The sequence below is a fragment of the Euprymna scolopes genome, chromosome 33 (assembly GCF_053919585.1).
Source record: "Euprymna scolopes isolate OS-2025 chromosome 33, ASM5391958v1, whole genome shotgun sequence".
NCBI classification, from domain to species: Eukaryota; Metazoa; Mollusca; class Cephalopoda; order Sepiida; family Sepiolidae; genus Euprymna; species Euprymna scolopes.
This window is the reverse complement of record NC_136514.1, coordinates 65,018,764-65,045,845: the sequence shown is the minus strand read 5'-3', so window position 1 is coordinate 65,045,845 and position 27,082 is coordinate 65,018,764. Positions and strand designations below refer to the sequence as shown.

General features: G+C 32.0%; 1 protein-coding gene across 6 annotated transcripts in view; it reads left to right on the top strand.

The window, feature by feature from the left end:
* The window catches only part of LOC145258276 (stress-activated protein kinase JNK-like), a 432,258-nt gene that overhangs the window by 156,946 nt on the left and 248,230 nt on the right, over positions 1-27,082 (top strand). For all 6 annotated transcript variants that reach the window (XR_013864086.1, XR_013864087.1, XR_013864085.1 and 3 more), the window contains one exon: positions 17,552-17,794. Coding sequence is in view for 3 of the 6 variants with exons in the window: in XM_080116277.1 (XP_079972403.1) it covers positions 17,552-17,794 (243 nt within the window). In the remaining 3 variants the exon portion in view is untranslated. The remainder of the gene's footprint in view (positions 1-17,551; positions 17,795-27,082) is intronic.

Below are 27,082 nucleotides of genomic sequence, written 5' to 3'. Positions count from 1 at the left end.
TGAACGATACTATCATTGGTAGAAGGCAATTATCTACCGCTGATTTCGATCACTCAAAAGAATTAATATATAGCGAGATTCTCTGACTTAGAAAACTTCTGCTTTTACTTTATATTATTATTCTAATGGACCATTTTTCGTAATTTTTTTTTACGTTATACTGATTTAGGCATGATTACAAAATCCACAAATTGGGAGAGAAGTTGCAATTCCCTTTTATTTTTTATTTTATCACGCCATTTTGAATTTTCAAGTAAAGTCACTAAAATTTAAATTTCCGTATTAATAAATTATATTTATTTTGATATACACTAATGCAAAATATGTTCTTTAATATTTTATTAATTTATTATTTATATATTCTATATATATATTTACTTAGATAATATTAATAATTGTAATATATATAACATATGTCTATATGTTTATTTAATTTTATACGAAACTAATTACTTAATATATTGATATTTTGTTTCTGGTTTCATTTGTTGATTAGCTCTAAATTTTATATCTGTATAGAATTCTATTTTATTAATATTTTAATTAAATTTATTACTACATTAACTATAATTCTTTTATTGTCATTTAATTATTTTTAATTAATCATTCTTATTAATATAAAATTTTTCTTTTTAATATTTTTTATCGTAACTTGTTTAAAATCAGTTATAGGTCTATAACCTAATTTCGAATATAAGTGAGTTATTTTCCTTTATACAATCTTATTATATTGAATGTTTTTATCATATTAATAAATTATATATTTATCTAGTTTTATTGTTTTTTATTTTATATTATTTCTTACATTATTCATTTTTTTTGTTTTACTGATTATATTGTTTATTTAAATATTAATATTTAAAAACATTTCAATATAAATTGATCTATACTTATGAGTTTTTATTTATTAATATTGTTAGTTAAATTATAATTTTCAAATCAACGTTTAGCTGGTATGCCTATTAGTTTTCCTTCCATGATTATATTTCCTCTAATTTAATTTATTGAATTCAAATATATCTCAATTTTATTATTTTTTATTGTATCCTAATATATTAAAATTAGATCACATATTTAATTTATATTAAATTTATCCGTAAATTCAATAAGTGATAATAAAGTATTCAATATTCTTTAAGCTAGTTTTATTATTAAGATTATTTAATTGTGATAATTATTGACATATGTTTTACTTCAATTTTTCATATATTCATTAATGAATTTGTGTATTTTGTTCAATTTTATTACAATTTTAATTTATATCCGTTAATATTAAAAAATAATTTTTTTTTTTTATTTTAATTTGAGCTATTATATATTTATAACTTTATTAGCTTAATATTTTATTTCATTGACTTAAGTACTTCTGTTTTTTATTGTTATTTATTTTATTTATTTTGAAAGTCTTACTCTAAAAATTAATTTTTCTCTTTTTTTTTCTCAGTCTGTAAATGTTATATACAAATATTCTTCAATTATGTTTTAATAATTACTTCCCAAACAAGTTACATTGGTTAGTAGAATTTACTTAACCTGAATAGATCATATTTCCACTTCTATTTATTTTAAAAGTATACCGATCATATAATAATTTATTATTTTAATTAAATGAGTATTTAAATTAATATTTGATGATTCAATTCTTATTCTGCTTTTATTATATTAAAATTATTAATGTTGTTATTATAACATTATATCTTATCTTCTCCCACCATCCAATTTACCCTTTTTTATTTATAATTTGAAAATTTTAATATAAACTAATATTTAACATGCTTAAATATTGCAATCCGATCAATAGTTAGAATATTTCCAGCTCCACACACTCCATTCCGTATGTTAATTTTGTAGTTTCATTTATTTTAATCTATAATTCCAAAATAAAATTATTAATGCCTAGTTAATATTAAAAAACATTATACCACCCTATATCATGTTCTTATTTATTCCGTAAATATATCTGATTATAACATGTTTTTATTTTTAATTTTTCTGTAATCACATTTCGTTTATTTATTTGAGTCAACACAGCAATTATATAATACTTTTTTTTTTTTTTACAAAGGAGTCACCACTTATCAAGGCTCGGAAGACACTCGAGGATAAGGATTAATGAGTGAACAGTGGTCATGGGGAACATGTCATAGTAGTTGTTAGTAGTGGAAGTTTGGTAAATTAGATTACTTAAGGGGACGGTTCATCAAGAATTTGTTTATGTTATTTCAACTAATTAAATGAGTATTTAAATTAACACTCAAGAATTTAATTCTACTCATACTTTATATATTAGGATTATTAAAAATTGTCATTACAACACATCTTCTCACATCCTCCTATTTACTTTTTATTTTATTTATAATTATTTTTTTTATTTTCAACTAATATTTAACATGTCTATATATAGCAATTAAACCAATTGTTAGAATATTCCACAACCTCCATTCCATATACTAATTTGATAGTTTAATTTATTATTTACATATTTACAAATGAAATTATTAACTCCTAGTTATCAGATTTAAATTAAATACTATATTATGTAAAATATATCACCATATTTTGTTTTCTAATCTATTCTATATATATATATATATATATATATATATATATATATATATATATATACTGGTCACGAATAGGCTTCTATATGGTTCAATATTTTAAAAAACTGATTACATATAATGATAGAAGATGTACCGAGACACAGGAATGGGTATGTTTGATCTGGCAGAATGGTGGTTCATAAAAATTGTGGGGTCTGCGTTCGCGCCTGGCCCCCAAAGTGTTACGTTGTCTATTTATAAAATCAGCGTTTAATTATCTTACCAGAGTTAATGTCGTTGTGTGTGTGATCTAGTGGTCTTTCTATTACATATGTTCATATGCTGTTAAGTGTGAATATGTGTGTGACATGTCATTTGAACATACCTTCTGCCATTTTGTTGGTCCATCTGGAAATTCTCTTCTGGGAGGGAGACTTGATACCTGTTTTGGGGGACGAAGATTTATTTCACACCAAGACAAGAAATTGGTTCTATAGTTTATTTCACTTTCCCAGATGTCTTGCAGAAGGTGGAAAGTGAATATGGCCTGTGTTGTTTTTTTCTTCTAGGTCTTATTTCTACCACGTCAGCGTTCGTTCCCCACCCCCAGCGAAGGGGAGGAGACAACGGCGAAACTGTCTGCTCTCGTTCAAGTCGCAACCAAATCTCTTCGATTCAGCTAACCTGATCACATGAATCCAATCAGCTGATCTTAACTTCCTGTCAACGTGTCTACACTGTAATTCACACTCTCCCTCCTCTCTCTCTCTCTCTCTCTCTCCATTCTCTAACAAAAGTATGGAAATAAAAAATGGAAAAAAAAAACGTTTACACGGGTTTTTGATATAGATGTACGTAAAAATACTTTGATAAGTATGTTTCAACTTAAATAGAGATGGTATAATAAAATTGTGGGGTCTGCGTTCGCGCCTGTGCACCATGGAAATATGGCACAAACTTTAACAAATACTTTTCATATCTATTTGCGTAAGTATACTTTGATAATTATGTTTCAGTTGGAAGAAATATGGTATAATAACATTATTGGGTGTTCGTTCACGCCTGACCTCCATAAAATGTAAATATGTCACAAAGTTTAACAAGGTTTTTTAAAAAGAGTGAGCGCCACAATAACACCTTAACTTTAATCTTAATTTACGTTAGCTTTTATTTATTTTTTTAGTTGAATCATATTGTGTCAAATAAATTCACCTCATAAATTCACGTTCTTATTAAAGTGAAAGCGAAAAAAAAAGTCGGAACTTTAAACAATTCTCAACACAAATTTTGCATAACTCTGTTTTTTTCCTTCTTCACTTGCATGTGGCACTCTTTTGAAAATAGATAAATAATAAAAAATAAGAACATTACTTGTTATCGTGTCAAAAGAAGGAAAAAATCCTGCTCAGGTGATTACGTGTCTTTTTAAAATATTTACATAACCTTTTTATTTTTATTTATATATCTGTTTAAGCTTTTTTTGTCAGTGTACTAGAAGGAATTCAATTGATTACAACCCTTTCTGCGTGTTCTTTACATTACAATAGTACAACCCTGAATCCGACGGCACAATACTACACCGTTCAATACTGTAAAACTGAAACGAAGCTGTTCTGCTTGAAAAGGGCGCCATTTTCTTCTTATTCATATTTATATCGATTCTTTGCTTTAAAAACTAAAGTAATTACATGTTTACTTTTTAAATATCCCATTTTGCTGTTTCAGATTATTTTACTAAAGCTTCATTATTTTTCAAAACTGTTTTTGTTTCTTTGTTTTTCGCTATTTCATCGATATTATTTAGTAAGAGTGTTTAGTAGAAAAGCCAATAAACGACTACCCGAAAAAATAAATATACAAGAAATAAATGTTACCATAGTCAATAAAAGTTCAGTTATGTTTTTTTTTTGTTTTGAAATAGTTTTTAATGCTCTTTACTTGAAATAATTTTAGCGAACCGAAATTAAAACGAAATTTGAGACGATAACTACTTTAATGAATTTTTATATAAACTACTTATGCCATAATCGAATATTCCTCAATCACAAAATAATGGAAAACATTAAAATATGTTTATAGATACTCCTTATGTTGACGGAACTCTCTTAAATTGTTAACACAGAATGCTCAAGTGCCCCTCCTTCAAATTGAAAACGGGGCTCTCCATTTCAAAGTCGCTGCTATTTTGATTTTTTTTAAACCGGTGCGTGAATTAAAAAAAAAAATTTTTTTTTACAAACTACTTAAAAATACAAACCAATGAACTTTTCTACCATAAAAGTAACTTTTATTAACTATGGTAACATTTATTTCTTGTATATTTATATTATTATATATATAACATTTTCTCTTTGTAAGGAAACATCATTTTGTTGGTCACTCTTGACTATGAATGGAAGCAAAGTTGATATAAAAAATATATTTTTGCAAAAATTATCTTTACTTTCATCATATTTTGCTTAGGGTAAAATTTTTGAGTATCAAAACCTATCTATTTACAACCCCCTCTTTTTCATAACCTATCATACTTTCATCAATCACAGTCCATTTTCTGTAGGCTGTTTTTGAACCCAGTCAATGACGGGTACTTCTGCTAGTGTATATATATATATATATATATATATATATATATATATATGATTATAACTAATATTATTTGCTATCATTATGTTATTACATTTAGTTTATTTATATAGGCTATTCTAACTTACAATTTCCATTTTATTCTACCTACTATATTTTTTATCTTATTCAATATATTTATCTCTATAAAACTTCTAAATATTTTATTTTCATGCACCTAATCAGGTTTTAGTCAAGACAAGATATACTTAGATCTATGTAAATAGTTTTGTATTACTTCCTGTCGTTTGTTTAGAAGGCTATCTTTTTTTTAGATATTATATATGATTCTAGATTAGAAAGATTGCATCGGCCAGATTTATTTTGTGAGTATTTACTAGCACTTCCTAGTATAGACCATTTCAATTTGTATTCAGTGTTAGTCATTCTTAATTCCCTTATCTAATTTACTAATGATGTAGTTTTCTTATTATTAACTGCTAGTATTTTAAAGATGCTATATTGTTGTTAAATCTATCTTTAAATCCGCATTTTGTCGCTCTAATGTATGTTCTGTTATTATCTATTATTTCATATTTATGGACTACTAATCGGGGGTGGGCTGGCATTGCTTGGTCATAAAAAATTGTGACAGCAGGAAGGGGGGTACCCGGTAAAAAAGAAAAGCAAGCAATTATGATGTGGGGGAGGAAGTTGCCCAATTGTAAAAGCCACTTAAATATGATAAATGGGGGGGGGGGGTCTAGCATTTCCCGGTCGTTGAAAAAACCCCAAAAAATGTGAGAGCTGGAGGTGGGGTGCAAAAAGGAAAAATTCAAGTGCCATCAGCCAGAAGTGAAATTGAAAGCAAAATTTTGTAAGAAAAAGAAATGAGGCATGCCGGGCACAAACTTGCATAACTGAAGTTAGTAACCAAACTCTTTTACTGATGCTATGAAATCGCAAATTATAGTTATTTTAAATGAAAGATGGTATCAACGATTAGCTGATGCACAGTTAATGTTATAAACTTAGTTTCATTAAAAAGTTGTCAAAACATTTCACTCTGCAATTCATCAGCTTCTTTTTTGTTATTAATGTTTTTTGCATTGTCGAAATTGGCATATGAATTAAAGAAGTTTTAAACTGTTAAAAAAAAATGAAAATGTTTTAATTAAAGAATCATAATTGGATTGGAATTTTTTTTTCTTTTAAATAATAATTTAACCCTCAGTTGATTTAAACTGCTGATAAAAAAATCGAAATAAGGAAATTGTTTTTTGTTTTAATGTAATTAACCGCCGAAATTGCAAAACAACCCTGTTTAAATGCAAAAAAATAAATAAAATAAAACAACCACCGATAGGTGTATGCGAACCTTATAACTCATGGTTATGAGACAACCTCCTAATCCACTGAGCCAGAGTGCTGATCATGAAATCACATCGAAAATTCTTGTATTTAAACTAATTCAGAGAACAATGGTTGATGCATGCACAGTTGTTATAATCGTTTAGAAAGAAATGATTTTAGGTGACTCCTGCTTGAAATAAAACACAATTTTTATGCAAAATAATTTACCATTTTTCCTAATTTTTACATATTATTTATTCAAAGGATCGCTCCTTCTAATGATGCTGAGTTGGTGCATGTAGAATACATATGAAAATATTTTTAGCAGATATACAAACAGACACACACCCATACACATACACAAACTCACAGACATCTCCCCTTTATCTATATATATAAAAGGCAAAAGTAGCGTGCACTTTTTTGTATGTTCTAGAAAGCCTTTTTTCGAGGAGGCAGGGTTCTTGAGAGGGTTACTATTTTTTAAAACTTTTGATATACTCCCTAAATCATAATATCTATAATTTGCGAACGGATGTCATATCTACATTTATTTACATTGACTGTTATTCTGTCCTTTCATGTGTTTGTTGGTCTTTTTTCTATAAATAAAGTGAAACTCATCGAAGGAAAGCCATCAGCGGCCTTTCGTGCTGAGACATCTTGAAAGCAATTAGCTTTGATCATTGTTGGGAAAACCCTTCATATCAGACAATTGCTACTCAGTTAAGGGTTCCCCCTTTTTCGGGGGACCTTGGTTTCCCCAACATCGCCAGATATCCCCGCTAGTATAATAGATAAGAATTGCGACATTTACTATCTAACAAAACATTCGTTAATATATACCTACAGTTGCAAAGTGATTTCTCTTCAATGTTTTGATTAGTTAAGAATCTAGGGTGACCCAAGAAAAACGGGCCCCAACTCTAATTAGGCCCCGTTTCTTAGTGTTTTGTCCGAATGCAATGAAACTTTGGTCATAACTAGTTTATTATATTCAAAATATCACATCAAAACACTAGGGTCTTTGGACTTTTTTTCTCCATTGACTGTAAAATGCTCAGAAAAACAATTGAATTTTCTCTGTTTTTTTGGGGTCACCCTGTATATATATTAGTGATGGGATGATTCCAATATTTTTTTTATTCCATACTAAATTCCTTATTCCGATACTATTATAGATTCTGATCCTTAATCAATTTTTATATATTTAACTACAGAGATAGTATTTTTCCTAATTACAGTCAAAACATATGTTAATAGTGCAGGTATTAAATGTAAAAAATAAAAACTTGTAGAGGATAATCTATAGATTTTGGTTTTAAATATTTAGCAGTAGCAAACAAAATCGAATTAAAAAAAAAAACAATTAAAAGAATGCATTGAAAAATATGCACATTTTTTTTTTTTATTCCGATGCCAATTTCAATACCCCCAAAAGTTCCGATTTTTCTGATTTCTGATTTAGATTAATTGTTCCAAAACACACACACACACATATATAAATTCTGTGGTAATATGATTTCTTGCAATTATATTTCACTTTTTTTTATATATACTAATTCTTAATTCATGAAGTACAATGTAAATAGAGAGCATATAACAAACAAATGACAGAAGTCTATATTCCAAATTTTCTTGATGTTGGCCATCTTATATGCAGAATTCTTGTAAACTGAAACCACAGAAGCAATTTTCCAGCAGTCAGGAAAGCAAGATTCGTTGTTGAAAAGTTTGTAGAGGACTGTGGCAACCTCAGCGGAGTATTTTTTAATAGTACAACTGGGATGAGATCAGGCCCACATGCCTTTGAGGTGTCTTGGTTTTTTATGATATCATGCACTTGAGAAGTAGAGTACATTTTTTTTCTTTTTTCACATGTTAATCTCATCGATTACCAACTTTCAGATTAAAAAAAAAAATTTTGAAAAAATTTTTTTTTACTTTTATCGTTGAGGATCAGTTTTCAATTATAACGTTCTACTAAATTGGACACCTACTTTGTGACCATCTCTCTTACGTGAACGGTGAATATTCCCGTCTAAAAAAAGGGGTTAGGAAGATAATTTTTTTAACTCCCCTCCTCTCCTCCTATATCTCTCTCATCTATCATCAATATATTTGAAAGTATCCCAACTATAAAAAATTGTGAATAAAAACAAAAACTTTTTTTTTTTTTTTTAAGAATTTTGTAAAAAATTGAAATGGGTCTTTTGCAAAATTTTATGGAAAATAACGTTATATCATGCACAGACAAAACTTCTTTTAGCAAGTAGCAAGTTGTGTTCTTGTTGACATGCCATGTCTATACTGACATGTTCAGCTTTCAAAAATGACATTAGTAATGTTCTATTTTAGCATTGGGAAAAATGTATGACTATAATTATTTAAAATAACATATTTAAACCAAATTAATTTAAACTAAACAGAAACATTATTTATATCAAATGCTAAAAGTTAGACCCGTTAAATTGTCAGATGTTTTTACTCATAACCAAAAGAATGTGTTTTTATTTTTTATACAATTAAACTTTGTTATTTAATTTTTTGTTTGAATTGAATATTATTGAAAAAATTTTCCCGATGCTAAAATAGGACATTACTGTGATATTCATTTTCAGCATTCTTGAAAACCTGTAAAAGTCATCATCTAATCGAGTTGGAAAGAAAGTAAAAATTTACCCTAACCTCCTTTTTTAGATATTCACTGGTCACGTGAGAGAAATGGTCACAAAGTAGGTGTTCAATTTAATAGAATGTTATAATTGAAAACTGATCCCTGACGATAAAAGTCATAAAAAAATATTTATTCAAATTTTTTTTTAATCTGAAAGTTAAGTTTGTAATCAATGAGATTAACTTTAGTGTAAATTGTGGAATTTGGGGGTGGGGGGACAATTTTCTAAACTTTCCACCCACCTCTTCACCATAGATTTAATGCTTTTTGCATGGATGATTATATGTACTGGCTTTGTGAACAGAATTTGAATTAGTCATATCATAACAATAAAAGTGAAGATGTACAAATTCACCACTTCACCAGAACATTGTAAATAAATTAAATTTGTTTATTCATCATCATCATCATCATGTTTAATGTCAGTTTTACATGCTAGTATGTTTGAGACAGTTTTAAGAAATTGACTTCCAAGCTAATAGGCAAAATGAATGCTGACGCTCAAAATGTATAAACATTTTGACCCCTCCCTTTACTTAAAAATTCACCAAAAATCAGGAAATTAACCAATTTTAATAAAATGTTCAGTATTTATCAAATAATGATCACGGAATATAATGAACTAATTATTTTAATTTAAATTTCAGTAGCAATGTATTATTTTGTTTAAACAAAAAATACCTTTACTAAAGTTATGGTTTTTAGTAGTAAATAAAAAATGCAAGAATTTATTTTTGCTTTTTTTTATATAAATAAAGCATCGTAATTTGTAACAATAAAAACAAAATAAAATAATTTGTAACAATAAAAATAAAATAAAATAATTTTTGCAGGAACATTACGAAAAAGCCCCTAAAGTCTGTATTAATGAATTCGATATAACTAAAAAAAAAATGAATTTCTCGAATTACCAATATTACCATTGAAGTAAGCATTGTTTATTTAATATTTTCACAAAAAAAAAAAATTATAATTGCAAAAAATATTTCTACATTTTTTTAAATTACAGATTTCGCATAATTTTTATATGCAAGCTTTTAATAATTTTCTTGCTTGCAAGAATGTGAAACTTTCAGCATAACATATTTTTTTATATAATATTAAACAATAATTAAAAAAAAATTAATTTAAAAACAGGAACGTACAAAAATAATTAAATTAAAAATGGAAAAATTTATACAAACGTTCCATGTCGGTAACTACGGATGGCCATTTTTGAAAAGAAAAGTAAATCTGTCCGTTTTGCCCCCTCCACCTCTGCCTCCTACCTTTTCCTTCCAACTACCCGATGTCATTTTCAGATACGTTTCAAATTCTGTAAAGTCGACTTTAAATTTTACGTTAACATTCCAATTAATTAAGACGTAAGTTTGTATTTCTTTTAAGTGTTAATTTTTTCAATAATTATAAATTGTTTCCTTTTCACTTTCAATTCTGTATAGATATTAATAAATGATAGTGTTAACTTTTTTTTTTTTTTTCAATGAATAAATTGTCAGCATAATTAATGAATTTAAATAACATTTATGAAAGTTTAAATTCTATTAATTATTGTTTGAACTTTTATAATGAATAAATTGTCCTTGTAACTTAGTGAATTAAATTCACTGAATTTAATTGAGTCAATTAAATCGACCTTCCAATTCTCGATAAGCCGGAACATTGTTATAAAATAATGAAATTATGTCATTAATGTGCTTCCGTATTTTTTTGAATTTTCCGCAATGACTTTTTTTTTTGACACAAAACTAATTTTGTTGCTATCATGGTCATATTTTTGGAAAATTATTACCCTTTTTAGCAAAAGTTAAGTACATTTATTTTATTAATTCATTATTTTAAGACTTTAACTTAATACTTCACTTGGAAATAATTCCAGAAAACTTGTATTTTTCTTGCCAGAAAAAATGTAAACACGATATTTGTCATGATGAATTTTTACGTGAAATGTACGGTTTTTCAGATTTGAGATAAAATTATTCCATGTATTTTTATTTCACACACTATTTTTTTCTTTGAGAAATTAACTTTAAGCTGTAATCTTTTAAACATAATTAAAAGGTAACCGAAAATTTAAAAAATATTATGATTAAGCGGCGTTCAAAACCAGGTCCCATACCGAAGCAGGCATTAGAATTGCCCGTACCTACAAGCTAACCTATCTCTCACCAAATCTTTATTTATCCTTCTTTTTCTCAAATTCGTTTTTATCAGTTCCTCCCATCTTTTCTTTAGTCTTCTCCTATCAACTGGACCTGTTGCCTTAACCTTTCTCCAAAACTCAAGAATTGTCATTCATTTGTTCAATATGGCCATATTATAAAAGTTTCCTATATTGTCCAAATTTAATATTTCTTTTAAGCCTCATATTACACATCCATCTTATCTTTCTTATATCATTTCTCTTCATGCAACGCATGTCCTCAACCCTCATTGGCTAGATTTTATTTTCATACATCACCACACTTTGTACACGTGCTCAACAGATTCCTTCCTTGACTGAAAACGGTAACACTCTGCTGGTTAGTAATGGTAGAAATTCCTGAAGTTACTCCATTCACTCCTAATTCTACCGATCACATTAGCACCTGTGCCTTAATGTTATTACCAAGGTAACAATACTTTTGGGCAACTTCAGAAACTTATCATTAAATTAAAAAATTGCGGAATAAAAGTTACATATAACTGTGTTATATCATCAAACCAATAAAGAAGAAGAGAGAAACCCCGTTTAGGCCATTTCAAAGCTAAATGCTTCTAATCAGAAGAGAAGGATTAGAATTATATAAAATATACAATATAAATAAAAGCTGACTTAAAACCACATATATTGAAAATGAAGGAAATCTTAAGATATATTAAGTACAAGAATAACAAGCATTAAGATATAACTAGAAAGAACGAATTAAGCATACATGAAAATGAAAGAGAAAATTTTTAACAATGAAAAAGTAAAAAGAAAAATAATAAATATAAAAAGAAAGGAAAAGTATATAAAAAAAGGAATGGTAGTATATAAGTAATAGTAAAAAGAAAATAGGGATCACTAAGAAATAATTGGCATCATTAAAGAAGAATAGATAATATAAGAAAGGGGAGCAAAGAAGGAAAGAAAAGTAAAGAAAGCATGAATGGGAGTAAAAAAAAAAAGGCAAATACAGGATACGAAAATGCATATAATAAGGAGTAAAAGGAAATTTAAAAGGTAAAAAATGAAGAATGGAAAATCCAAACTTCAGAAATCCACAATAAATTCCTTAAAATATTCAAACTTTTATAAAAGTCTAAGAAAGTTCTTAGAATAGGGCTCTGGAGAAAAATAAAATGGCGACTGTTTAAAAATCAAAAAGTTAAAATGGGTTCAAAGTTAAATTCCTGTAGATTTGAATGAGATCTTGTTGAAATCCTTGTGAAATACTGAAAGTTAATGTGAGTTGAGAGTAAAGTCCCGACAAGAACTCCCAAATAGGAGGACCAATAGGAGCTGGCAAAGTTTCCCTCAAATCAGGTTAGATAGGCACATTGAGACAAAAATTGAAGCAAAAGAAAGATGTAAGTAAAGGGACATTGTGAAAAGCTGAGAGAATTTATATTTTTTATTGTTAAACTTTTTCTCTTTTCACATATGTTATATTCCTTCTCTCTAGCTATATCTTAATGTTTGTTATTCTTATATTCAACATATCTTGATGTTTGTTATTCTTGTATTCATCATATCTGGATGTTTGTTATTCTTGTATTCATCATATCTTGATGTTTGTTATTCTTGTATTCATATCTTGATGTTTGTTATTCTTGTATTCATCATATCTTGATGTTTGTTATTCTTGTATTCAACATATCTTAATGTTTGTTATTCTTGTATTCATCATATCTTGATGTTTGTTATTCTTGTATTCATATCTTGATGTTTGTTATTCTTGTATTCATCATATCTTGATGTTTGTTATTCTTGTATTCAACATATCTTAATGTTTGTTATTCTTGTATTCATCATATCTTGATGTTTGTTATTCTTGTATTCAACATATCTTGATGTTTGTTATTCTTGTATTCATCATATCTTGATGTTTGTTATTCTTGTATTCAACATATCTTAATGTTTGTTATTCTTGTATTCAACATATCTTAATGTTATTCTTGTATTCAACATATCTTGATGTTTGTTATTCTTGTATTCATCATATCTGGATGTTTGTTATTCTTGTATTCATCATATCTTGATGTTTGTTATTCTTGTATTCATATCTTGATGTTTGTTATTCTTGTATTCATCATATCTTGATGTTTGTTATTCTTGTATTCAACATATCTTAATGTTTGTTATTCTTGTATTCATCATATCTTGATGTTTGTTATTCTTGTATTCAACATATCTTGATGTTTTTTATTCTTGTATTCATCATATCTTGATGTTTGTTATTCTTGTATTCAACATATCTTAATGTTTGTTATTCTTGTATTCAACATATCTTAATGTTTGTTATTCTTGTATTCATCATATCTTGATGTTTGTTATTCTTGTATTCAACATATCTTAATGTTTGTTATTCTTGTATTCAACATATCTTAATGTTTGTTATTCTTGTATTCATCATATCTTGATGTTTGTTATTCTTGTATTCAACATATCTTGATGTTTGTTATTCTTGTATTCATCATATCTTGATGTTTGTTATTCTTGTATTCAACATATCTTAATGTTTGTTATTCTTGTATTCATCATATCTTGATGTTTGTTATTCTTGTATTCAACATATCTTGATGTTTTTTATTCTTGTATTCATCATATCTTGATGTTTGTTATTCTTGTATTCAACATATCTTAATGTTTGTTATTCTTGTATTGATTATATCTTGATATCACGTTGACAAACTTGTGCTCAGCTCACTGAAGTAAAGTATCAGATGGTGACCATTTTGAAATAGCAGGCGCTGTGTGTGCTCTCCGCTTATCTTGGCATTGTTTCCAACCGTTCTGAATTTCTACTTGCACTGGAATAAAACAGTGCTAACACAGGAGAAGTGTAGTTGGAAATTGCACAACTCTTACCACAAAAAAAAATTCATGTGCAAGTCACAGCATCATCAGTGATGTTCATGGTCACAATCGACAACAAGGGACGAACTGTGTATCTGAATATATTATTCCTTCATTTCCAATCTAAATGTTTTTAAGCCAGCTTTTATTCATATTATATATTTTGTATAATTCTAAACCTTCTCCTCTTTTGATAAGAAGTATTTAGTTATAGCCTACAAAGTTTTTTTCTCTCTTATTCTTTCCTTATTGATTTGATCATATAATACAGTTATATGTAACTTTTATTTCTTATTTTTCATCTCCTATATAATATTTTGATTGTAGAAATTCCCTTCAGGACCAAAGTACCATAGTTTTGCAACAACAGATGCCACATACAAATTTATTATGTCTAGACTATTAGCCACTATCTTTGTAAATTTAGAATGCCATTTTAGATACATTTACACCATGAAAAATGTTGAGCGCGTCCTGCCATTGAGATTGCGAGGTGGAGCTCTGGCCATATACAGTATGGAGCAGAAAGCAGATGCAAAACAGTTCAAGCAAGCCCTTATAACCGCGTATGCTACTGGTACATTTAATGTATATGACCAGTTTGTCACTCAACAACTTTGTCTTAACGAGACAGTGGACAAGTTTTTTCCTGAGCTGTGACGTCTGGCCCGGTTGGTTGGAGGACCGTTGTCCGAATGTTGGCTAACGTGTGCATTCGTATCTGGACTACTGCAATATGTTAAACACGTATTACGTGCCTCATCCAGGATGGAATGAATGAGTGCGAAACAACTGTTGACCCGAACAAGAGCTATCATGATTGATCACAATGGCCCCGCAGAATTGGCTGCTGCTACGTCTACCAGACAATCACCTACAAAATCAAATATGCACTGTGACAATGAAAAATTTGTTTGCTATAGGTGTGGTGGTCCCAACCACTTGGTGAAGGACTGCTTACAGAATCGCCAAAAGGGGTTGAACAGTCGGGCGTGCAAAGTCCGTCATGAGATACGTTGCTTCAGATGCAGTGGCCTTGGACATATATCATCACAGTGTCAGGGAAATGCCGAAAGGGAGGAGGCAGCAGCATTAGTCTCCTCCCTGAGACTCTTCCCTCCATGAAAGCACGTGTAGATGGGCAAGAGTGTACGGCATTAATTGATTCCGGGTGTTCACAGACTTTAGTGAATAAAGCTGTGTGCCGCTTTTTGAAGCGGAAGTCAGCAGGAGTACTGACAGCTGACGGAAGGACATTGAATTGCCAAGGATATGGCAAAGTAAAGTAGAGGTTGGCCGAGTTCCTGCTGTCAACATTGAGACCTTGGTCATGAATAAACAGTTGTTGGGTCTACTGCTGGGAATTGATGCCATCAGAAAACTCGGTGGAGTTCATTTCACGGAATCAGGTGAAGCACGTTTTGGAGGCTCAAACAAATGTGCTGCCATCTCTATCAACAAGCCGAACTTAAGCGTGACTTATGATCGCATTAATAAAGAATGGACTACATGGACATCGGCAAATGGTTGTTCTCCCATTAAATTGAATAACAGTGTGCAAGAATGCACAATGCCTTGTCATGCCAGAGCATCTCTGGCATGACAAGGCATTGTGCATTCTTGAGAAAGAAATTCAACAAAATCAAAAAATTTTTTGTTGAAAGTTTTAACATTTAAACAGGGTGATTTTTTTTCGTCCCTTTCTTCTTTATTTTCCTGTTTTTATGTCTTCTTTTATTTTTTCCATGCTCTTTTTTTTATGCCTCACCCTTGCTCAATATCCTTAATACACCACCTCTCCACACCCGGACAATGCCGGGTATTCCACTAGTCTATTATATAAAGGAGACCTGTGTGTGTGTGTGTTTGTATGTCTACTAAGGACTTTTGTTATCCATATCCGGCCGGGTCGAAACTCGTACCTTCTGAAAAAGCAATGCCTCAGACGTAAATATTGGAAAAATGGTCAATTATTTCATATAGAAATAGAGTTTTAAATGAAATGGAGGTCAGTTAAAATCGTCTCTTTCTAAACGTAGCCATGTTCACTAATATTTCAATTGTAAATCTAATGATGGATCGAGTATTGTTACATTGTAAAGAACTATCATCATCCCTACCACCACCATCAAACTTTCGGTATAGGCAGTAAATTATTGTTCTAGTATGAATTTCTCCAAATAACTTTCTCCATATATGTTCAATCCTCTATAAATCTAGCTCCATATCACAATGTGTTTCTTTCCTTTTTCTTGTGGGTTTGATTAAAGTGTTGCAAATTCATTTCCAAAAGCGTTGCAGGATTTCTTCCTTTGTTGATGATACTTGATACGTGTTAAAGTGTATGAAAAAATAAATACCTTTCAAACAATACTAATCATTTTTTCAATTTCTGTTTTGAAATAACTGAATCACAGAGGCAGTAATTTATTACGTTTTGAAAGAATTGAATAAAAATAAAATGGTAATTTGCATAAAATACAGATTCCATTTTACATCTATATATATATATAAAAGCGAAAATGTGTGTGTGTATGTGTGTTCGCTTTTTGTGTATGTCTTCAAAAGGCTTTTTTCCAGCGGATTCTCGAGGCCGTCACTCATTTTTAAAACTTTTTATATCACGTCTAAATGATAATATCTATGACTTAACAACGGTGTTCGCCTCTCTATTTAATTTGCCCGATTTTGAAATGTTAATTATTCAACATTTTCGGATCTGCACGTGTTGCATTCGTTTTTCGGTATAAAAAGAAAGCGAAACTCGATTCGAAATACTGGCCCACAGCTAGTGGTCTCTAGAAAGCTATGTAACGTTTGGTCAATGTCGGCTTCATCATATTAGACGGTTGCTTTCATTTCGAGACAAGACATTCCCCCTAATAAACAGGGAGCTGTTTTTTTCCAAAATTAGTTAAAAACAAACAAACCGTTTATTGACCTCATTAAAAACTGTCCCGCAGAAAATGTTAACTGCTGAATAGCTATCGCGTACCATCGCCGCATGTGCATTAAGCTTTTTCGTATAAAAAAACAGACTCGCGTTAAATAAAACACTGTCCCGCACTCAAAGTTCACGTCAATAACTCGTCAAAAATGGGCACCTGTTTTTTTCACACTTTACTATTTTCCAACTGTGCGTCAAGGCTTTGTTTTTTTTTTTTTTTTTAACAACCAACGATTTTTCTTTTTATTTACCCAAAACCACACACACTTCCAAACACCCGGGCAACGCCGGGTACCCCTGGCTAGTTTCATGATAAAGGAAATTGGGTTGCTTTACTGCTTTATCACATGACTCTGATTATAATGTAAACTAATTGGAAATCGTTTCCATTTTTCTTTTCCTAACAATTTCTTTTTCTTCTTTTTCAGTTTGTGCATGTCCTTGGCATCTCAGAAATATCACAGGAAACATTTACCCGACAAAGAAACTTCCAAACAACCCTTTACCAATGGGATTGTAGGTTCACCTAAAGTATCCAATAACAACAAGTTCATTATGAGTAAACACTCAAATCAATTTTATACTGTTGAAGTTGGTGATTCTACATTTACAATTCTCAAGCGATACCAGAACCTAAAGCCAATAGGTTCAGGAGCTCAGGGCATTGTATGGTAGGTCACTTTTATGCTTTTTCTTTTTTTTATTGTGTTTTTACATGTTACAGACCTTTTGTACTTGTTTGTCATTTTGATGTTTTTATCACTTTTAAAAATTATTTAAAGGATTGAATCATTATTTTAAAATATATGCTCCATCTAGTCACATATTTTTGCTAGTAAAATAAATGCTTTTTCTATTCAAATCTAAATAAATAATTAAATACCAAAAATTACATTTATTAAATTTTAAAACCTAAATGTACAATATCCAATTAATTAAATCAACGAATAGTATATTCTATCTATTATTTCTATGTAAGGAATATACATTTTTAAATTTTTCTTCTTTATCTATATTAAACTTTTTATTTAATATTTTATTTATTTATATAAAAATTAAATACAAAAATATATATTTGCATAAATAATCAAAACAAACGCACCAATAAAAATTGTGTTGCACCACATCCCAAACCATGGTAATCCATGCATGGTGGTCCCAAGAAAAATTGTAGAAAATGGTTAGCAAATAATGATTCCACTGTCAAAAGTTGACCACCTGTTGATCTGAGAACTCGGCCAAGTCCTTCCTTATACTTATCGTACAATAATTCAACTACCTGTCAATATACTTGCATCACTCAGGCAGAGAAGTAGGGAGGATTACAAATTAAGTTACATGCCAAACCATTGAAGACATCACAACAAGGCACAGCAAAGGCTTCAGGTTGAGATGTTGGTGGAGAAACATTGTTTTATACATGCTGAACTAGTGATGGAGGTGATTCAAAAAATTTTCCTGATTTGGATATAATTACTGATTCTAATTCTTTTTAAATTTCTCAAGGTTTAATTATGGATTTGTTTTCATTTTAACCTTTTCAAATTACTATAAAACTTATGCGTAATGTCTGTATATATTTTTGCAAACATAAAAAATATACTAACAGTGGAAAGGGTGTATATTATACAAGTAGGTTTTTCTAAATATTTTTTCTCCAATGTTTCCTCATAATTAATTGAAAATTGTGAGGCAAAGATTTATTTCTCTTTTAAAAGAAAGCCAATATGCATTTTGTTGTTAGTTGAACAAATGTTATTTGAATTTTTTTGTAAACAATTAAAAATAGTCAATGATGGATGTGCAAAATAAGAAGACAGAGTAAAAACAAAGTAGTTAACAAAGCCTTCTCCCATTAATGTTACTATTTAGAAAAATATTCTTAACATAAGAAGGGAAAAGGGCTTTGTTAATTAATCTATACCTTCTCTCAATGTTCGTGGTTTTATCCTAATTATAAATACAACAGATATGTAGTAGATTGATTTGTTTTACTGTAAATGGAAAAAAGATAAAGATAATAATAATAATACTAATAATAATGGCAAATTTATAGATTAATATCCTCAGCTAAATTATCCCCTCCATAAAAATATGAGATTCTACTTTTTGAAGTGATTATCTGTGAACATGCTGAAAAAATTAATGAAAAGAATATTTTAGAATTTAAAATGAAGGATCAGTGTCATATATAAATTCAACCTAAATTTCAAAGCTATTCTAACTTTTTAGGAACTAGCATTTCAGCTTGGCGTTGCCCAGGTGTTTGGAAGTGTATGTTGAGCAAAAAAAAAAAAAAAAAGTGCTAGTAGGAAGGCAAGCTCAAACCCGTATCACGAAGGAGGAAAAGAATGAGAAAAAAACGTGATGTCTTTGCTGTTACGACCACCGCCAAACCGGAAGTGATGTAGGTTTAAATTAAGGCTAGACAATCGAAAAGAGGGGTTGACTTTCGACAATATCGGCAAAAAAAGCGACTCCTCGCTGTAGAAAAGTGCCCAGTTGAAGGTGAAGAGATTAATGTTTTTAGCCAATTTTTTTATATTTGTCGTCTGAAAGGTCAAGCTTAAAAACGATACTGATCTTGTGAAAATCCGTCGCCTCTATCGAAATTTTTAGGCAGACATGCAAACATACATACATATATTTATATATTGGTAGCTCAAATTTTTGACCCAAACTGATTAAAAAGCTTTCCCTATCTCTGAATACCCTTTATGTAAAATTTCAAATGTTCAGACCAGAAATTGTTTGAGTAATTTGGTAGAGACCGCAGAGTTCATTTTTTTTAAACTTTGACCCATATTATGAACCCTTAACATTTATTGTTTTGGGCTCAAATCAAGTTATTAAGTTAGGTCCATGTCCAAGGAACCTATATCTAAAATTTCAAGTGTTTAGACCCAAAATTGACGGAGGAGTTTGGTAGAGTTTTCAAAGGTGAAATCGTTGTACTTTGACCCCTTAACAGCCAAATATCTGGCTGCAAAACCGATTGCAAAGATTTTCCCACATCTCAAAACCCTGTATATTAAATTTTGAGTCTGTAGACTGAAAATTAACAGTTATTGTGTAGAGAAATGTACACAGACACACACACACACACACACACACACACACACACACACACACACACACACTTCCTCTTTTATAGAGGTTGTTATGAAAAGCAAGAATAATAAAGCCCAAGGATCCAACCCTCGTATTAATGTCATGTTGTTTGGATGTATAGTCATCAGGGACTACCTGACCTTTCTTTTGGCTTGGAAAGATCTCATTACATTAAATTCAGAAATATTATACAAATAAATCTTTATGAGGAGACCGTCATACTAGACCTTGTCAAAGGCTTTTCAAAAATCAAAGATTGACACCTTAGCTTCATCTGCCTTGTTCAGTGTATTATGTGTTCAAAGATGACCATTAAGATATCTGCAGTAGAACGGACTTACCTAAATCCATACGTATGGTCTGAAAAAAGTTTGGCACTAACTAGGTGGATTTATTGATGCTTCCAAGATTTTAGCAAATAGTAGAGGACTGATCAGTCGATAATTTTACAGATCGATTATTTCACCAGAATTGTTGAATACTGGCACCACAGAGATAATTTTATAGCTATCAGAGAAACAAGATTCAGCAAGGCATTTGTTGTAGAGTTTGGAGAGGACAAGGACCAACTTAGCTGAACATTTCTTTAGTACTATAGCAGGGATGAGACTAGGCTCACATATTTTGGACATGTATAGGTTTTTTATGATATCCTGGACATGAGAAGAGGATGATGATCAGATCATCTAGTGTGATTTCAGTCTGTCATGGGGAAATTTGAAAGAGATCCAAATGCAAACCACGGAACAAGATGTTGAACCTTATCACTTGTTGTACAGACAACATCATGATGGTTGGATAGCAGGGGAATTAATTGACCATTATTCACCATACTATTATAAATTTTCCAAAAATTGAAAGCTCCTGATTTCTGAAACTTGATGTGTTTGCTGGTTATCTCATCATACTTTCGCTTAGTTGCGGTCAGCCCTCTAGCAAGGCAGTAAAAAGTCATTGTAAATGCTTTACAACTTCCTGTTGACCACCTTTATTAGCCATTTTTCATAGCTGTAGAAGGGATCAAATGGATGATGGATTGATAGACATGCCTCTGAGTTGATATTGAAATCTCCAATGTACTCACAAGGATCATTTGAGGCACAAAGCGGATCTAACAACTGCAACTCGATGATCAACCCCCAATTTACCAATATTAGACTAGAGGTATGAGAATAATTTTGCATCTTCCAAAACTGCCAATCAAAGAGACAAAAAGGAGCTTAATCTTTGATGTGTTAGTGCAGAGACATTTAAACTACTTTTAAAAAAAAATTACCAATGTGAGGAGAGATATTAAAATGTATGCCTCCTGTTTTGGTTCATTGTTTTGATGTTGATTTTCAAATACTAATTTTTTTAGTATTTTTACTCTAATGTTCAATAACTTAATAATTATTGCAGGAAATATCAAGTTGTATTGACTGCATGGAGTGTGTAGTTATAACTTTAGATATGACCAGTTTGATACAGCTCAATAAATATTGATTAAGGACTAATTATCACAAAGATATTTCTAAAACAAGATTTTCATTATTGCCAACACACCAGATATTGATGAATTGCAAATAAGCACACCCAGCATTGAACAATAATGAATGAGTCTACTCCTGATCCTAATTTTAAATCCTATGTCACTGTTTTTTTTTTTTTTTTTAATTTTATTTTAAACTAGCGGGGGGTACCCGGCGTTGCTCGAGTGTTTTTTGGTGTGTGTGGTCGGTCAGGGGTGGGAGGGGGGTATTAATGAAAACCTAAGAATAAGCGAAGTAAAAAAAAAACAGAAAAACGAACGTTAAAAAATCTGAAAAACATGTGAAAAATGGCTTAAATAACCCTGCTTCAATATTAAAATTTAAAAAATCAAAAAAAAAAAAAAAAAAGAAGACATCTCACACCACGATTCAAACCCAAAACGTTTAGATAATGAGGCCGCGCTCTAAGCCACTGAGCTAAGACGACGTCCACAAAATTAGGTCGTTTTTTAAATCTTCAAGCTAAATCAGGTTCCGACGTCATTTGTACATGCGTAGAACCGAACTCGTCATGAGAAGATGGTGTTTGCTCCCCCCCCCCCTGTAGAAAACTGCTGATTTCAGGGTGAAGAAATTAATGTTTTTGGCCAATTTTTCGATATTTGTCGGGCGAAGGAAGTTTAAAATTATACTGATCTGGCAAAAATCTGTGACCCGTGTCGAAAGTTTTTGCAAGACATATAAACACACATACAAACAAACATACACACATTTTCGCTTTTATATATATAGATTTAGTTTGCAATTTTATCCTCTTAAATAATCAAATTCTGCCTAGTTTCAACTATTGTTACCTATCCTCACGGTGTTGTCACACCACCTGACAAACTCATTAATCCTTATCCTCGAGGGGCATTTGGGCCTTGATAATTGATTAGTAAATAGAAATAACTGATACAAAGTTAATAAAAGAAGTTTACACATGTTGACATCATCAGATCAAATAAAATCCTCAATTAGATAGCTTAACACTCCATGTTTCTGATATTGTAGATAACAAAATAGTAATACTAGTGGGGCAGATTGCCGAAACAATCTTTCACTTGGTGATACAAGCACCAAAATTGGCACACAGGTGCTTCAGAACTCCCTCTTTCAGAAAAGCACATTAGCCAACTTCAAAAACAAAATGGTCACCATTTTTAAAGATGGCCGCCATTCGTGCCAGCACGAAACAGTATTTACACTAAATCTTGTCAAAGTAATGACATTTTGATGATCTGTATATCAAAATATGTTTTTGACACGATGAATCAAATTCTGCAATCAAAATTTACATATCATTAAGCGTTATAGTGATATGATAACAATTATATAGAACTAGCACTGTCTCAGTGAAGTTACAGATGTGGTTTCTCAAATTGTTGTGACAGAAGCACAATATACTACAACAGACTGAAGTGACTTGAATTTAACCTGGATCATTGTTTTACTCTTTGCATTTACAGCTGCGCATTAGTGTGCACTTCAAGGTGTAACGATAACATTCGCATGGTCTCCGATATTTACCCGTGCAACAACATTTTGTCAGCTGCTGGCAATGGGTGGGAGGGTTGACCAAAGAACTTCCCAGGCTTCACCTCCTTTTTGCCAGCCGCAGTTGCCAGGACTTTCAGGTTGCATTGTACATTCTGTTGACTTGTCCCGTGTGCAATCAGCTTGGAATGCAGATCATCTAACATGCTGAACGAGAGATGCACTAGTTCGGGGCATGGGTCTTTGCTTCCAAGCTAACAAGTACAATCTTGCCTCATCAAACTTGGTAGTGTTGCTGTGTTTGTCATACATAGTGACAACAAATTTCTCAAGAATGTTGAGATCAGCATCTTCTATGGTATATGGGTACTGACTCAGTTTGCTGAACACTTCAGGACAAACTGCCCACGTTTGCCATGCAGTTGTCTTCCCTCTACCTTGAAAGGCCGAGACCACGTCACAACCAGTGAAGACATGAAAGAAGAGCATGCTGCTTCGTTTCTCTTGGCCGAGGTTCATCGCCAAGTCATGAATTGGGAACCATCTAATGGACTGTCCCTGGCCGAATTCTAGCTAAAGCATTTCTAAGCCAACATTCTGAAGACTTGCAAAGACACCAACTGCTATAAGAAGAATGTCTGTGTCACATGCCTTGATCAACACATACTTTGTCTTCTGTTTGGCTGCATGAACTGCGTGTGTGAAAATCCTGGAGTCAGCTTCTTCATGATTGCAAGGTTGTAGATCTTCAAAGTTGATGGGTTGTTTGACAAGACCTTCTTTCCTTTGGTCACAACTACAACATTGTTGGGACACTTGGATACAATCTTGTCTGCTAGATAGTCAAACAGTTCTGTCTTATTGTCACTATCTTTCAGAAAACTGGACCAGATAGGTGGCAGCTTAGTTTTTTCTGTCACTCTACATTGACTTCTTTTGCCTCGCTTTTAACCTTGAGGCTTGAAGTCTTGTAGACATCAAGAACAATGTCTGTTCGCTCATACTTCGGGTAACTCCGAATCTTTGGCACTACATCAAAGACAGCATATGCCTCAAATGTCTTTGAGGTCTTTGGTGAGAGAGAGAGTGTACAAGAGCCGCACCATCAATAATGATTTAGTAGCCCCCTGCTTCAAAGTGGCACTGTGCCTTGTTTGGGGTGAAAATTGAATAAAAAAAAAAAAAAAAAAAAAGAGAACAGATTGCAGTCACTTTTCAGTACCTGTTTCTTCTTGCCAGTGGAAGCTATAGCTGCTTACTGGTGGAGAAGTTCGTTTTTTTTTTCTTTTTGATGGGCTTGTAGAAGGAAGCCTTGTCACCAAGACTATTGAAAAAGTCTTTGAAGAGAGCTTGACCTTTATCAATGTGAGTTCTGACAAGCTCTGCAGAACTGGGATGTGCAATGATCTTTGTGTCCAGTGTGAGAAAATTTTTGGACTCTTGCTGGAACGCTGAACACTGCAGGATGAGTTTGTTCCAAAATATCATGTCTCTGATGTGGATGGGGAACCATCAAGCATAGTTTACATTGTTGTTGGCAAAGAAGAAGGGGATCAGAGCAGAGAGTGCTTGACAGTATAAGCTGAAGTTATCCTCTCTGAAAGATCTAACCAACGAGAACACAACCAACTCCATTGACAGAACAAACTCCCAGAACTGAAACTGAGGGCTCTTACACCAGCCGTCAAAATCTAGGACTCTGTTTTCTTCTGCAGAGTGGTAGTCATGCTTTCTTTTGGAGCATATAGAGACAGCATGCTGTGACCTCGTGCATATGGCATGTTTTTGTGACACTGAATGCAAAGAGAAACGAATCTGCAGTTCCAGAGGAAGCCACTCCAGCTTCCATGAGAGCACCTGTTCATTCGCTATTCTGGAACAAGGTCCCAAGTGATCTAAATGTAGCCATCTCTATGTGGAGGCCACCAAATATTACCACAAACCTGTCCTCACCATACCGGTCAGGCCAGTGCCACTGGACTTGTTTAGCAAGAACGTAAATTGGCTGGTCTGCAGTTATCACAGGAACCTGATTTGGATTGAGGTAAGAAATAGTATCCTTGACTTTGTCCATATAATGTCTCACCTTAGCAACGGAATGAACCTCATCACGTAGAAGGGGCAACACTGAAGTTATGCTCACTTCAAACTCACGACTTCGCTTCTCCTCTGCATGGTGGGTTGACCAAATGATTTTAACCTCATAACCTATTTCCTGTGTGAAACTGACCTTCTGCAACCATTCATATTCATCTTTTAAGGGGAGACTTGGCAAAGATGTATATGTCACATTGCTCTTGGGAGGAGATAGATTCTTTTTGGCAAAGAAAGCAGGGTGAACATTTGTGTAGGAGTCAGGAAGTTCTCAGACTTTCTTCACATTGCTGCTCTTGATAGAAACTGGTTGTCAGATTTCTCCTTGGTCAGCTGATGTTGTCTGCTGAAAGATTGAGATGCTGGTATCATGGAATGAAGATGTCGCAGTGGTAGATGATGGATTGTGATCTATATTGTCCATCGCACTAATACAGAAGAGACCTTTCCTCAACTTGAGGGGACAATCCACACCTTCCTTAACATATCTACTTACAGCAGCATCTCCTAGCTGGGCTGATATGTCAAGCACTCAATCATATGGGATACTAAAACCATGGTCATGCAGCATTGCCACAAGATGTTTTTTTCTGGTCAGCGTGGACAGACATCCCAATGTAGACTGGAAGTGGAGTCTCTCTATCTCTAGAATACCTTTGTGTGGTAGCACCGTCTTTGTACTTGGCAAAGCAGTTATATTGAAGGATTTGAGCACTTGCCAGGTCAGTTATAGTTGCTCAAGACCTGAGCTGTGACTTGATGTCCCCATGCTTCATCATACAGATGAATTAAAGCAAAGCTGAGGGCAAGGAACCGTACATTGAATTCTCATACAGACTTCCTTCAGACTTACACTTGTGTTGCACCATGTGCCTACACAGTATCTTAGCAGCTTTGGCAAGGATGATTGCATCAGTGTAGGAAGATGCTTCTGACAACACTGGGCCAATGTCTTTGTCAAATGCTAGGAGTACGTCTCAACCTTTCTTGTAGGCTGCAAGTCCAGGTATCTCTGATAGCAGCCTTTCTTCCAGCCTGGTCGATTTCACATCAGGTGTGTCTGTCCCAAACTGCTCAAGTCGCTCCTTGTATAGACTAACTAGCAAGTGGGAATGTGGCTTGCTCATCAGTGCTGTATCTTTTCTCAATGACATAGGTCAGGAATTCCGAGACTACCAAAAGAATAAAATGACTAAAGTGTTTCTTTGTTCTTTGGGGCAATGTGTGCTCACTCTCTGTTATACAGAGCAGTCAAGCAAGAGCAATGGTATTTCAGTTCTAGGGCCACCACGTCTCCACCAATCAACAGAGCCAGTAGTCTACCATCATTGAGATTACGGGCACATTCGTTGAGCCTCCCATTCAATTGCATGGTCTAATGTTGGTTCCTTCTTTTCACAAAAGAAACACTGTTCCATCTCCATACTAGTTCTTCGCATTTTTGTATGAGTTTCATCAAGACTGTTCTAAATTTCAGTTGATTTTTTAGTTGCACATTCAAGCTTGCTGTTGTTAAACATTAGACAGTATGTTTGATGGAACTTTGCAGTGTTTTGAATGCCACCTCCAGTTGTGATGGGTCTACTTTTATTGGTAGTAAGTTGATTGCCTGAAATTGTGGTATGTTTTTGCCTAGCATAGAATAGCCATCAGAACTACCCTCATATCGTGTAGGAGAAGACTTCACTCCTCTCTCGTGTTATTTTCATTTATTTTATTTTTTATTTTATTTATTTATTTATTCTT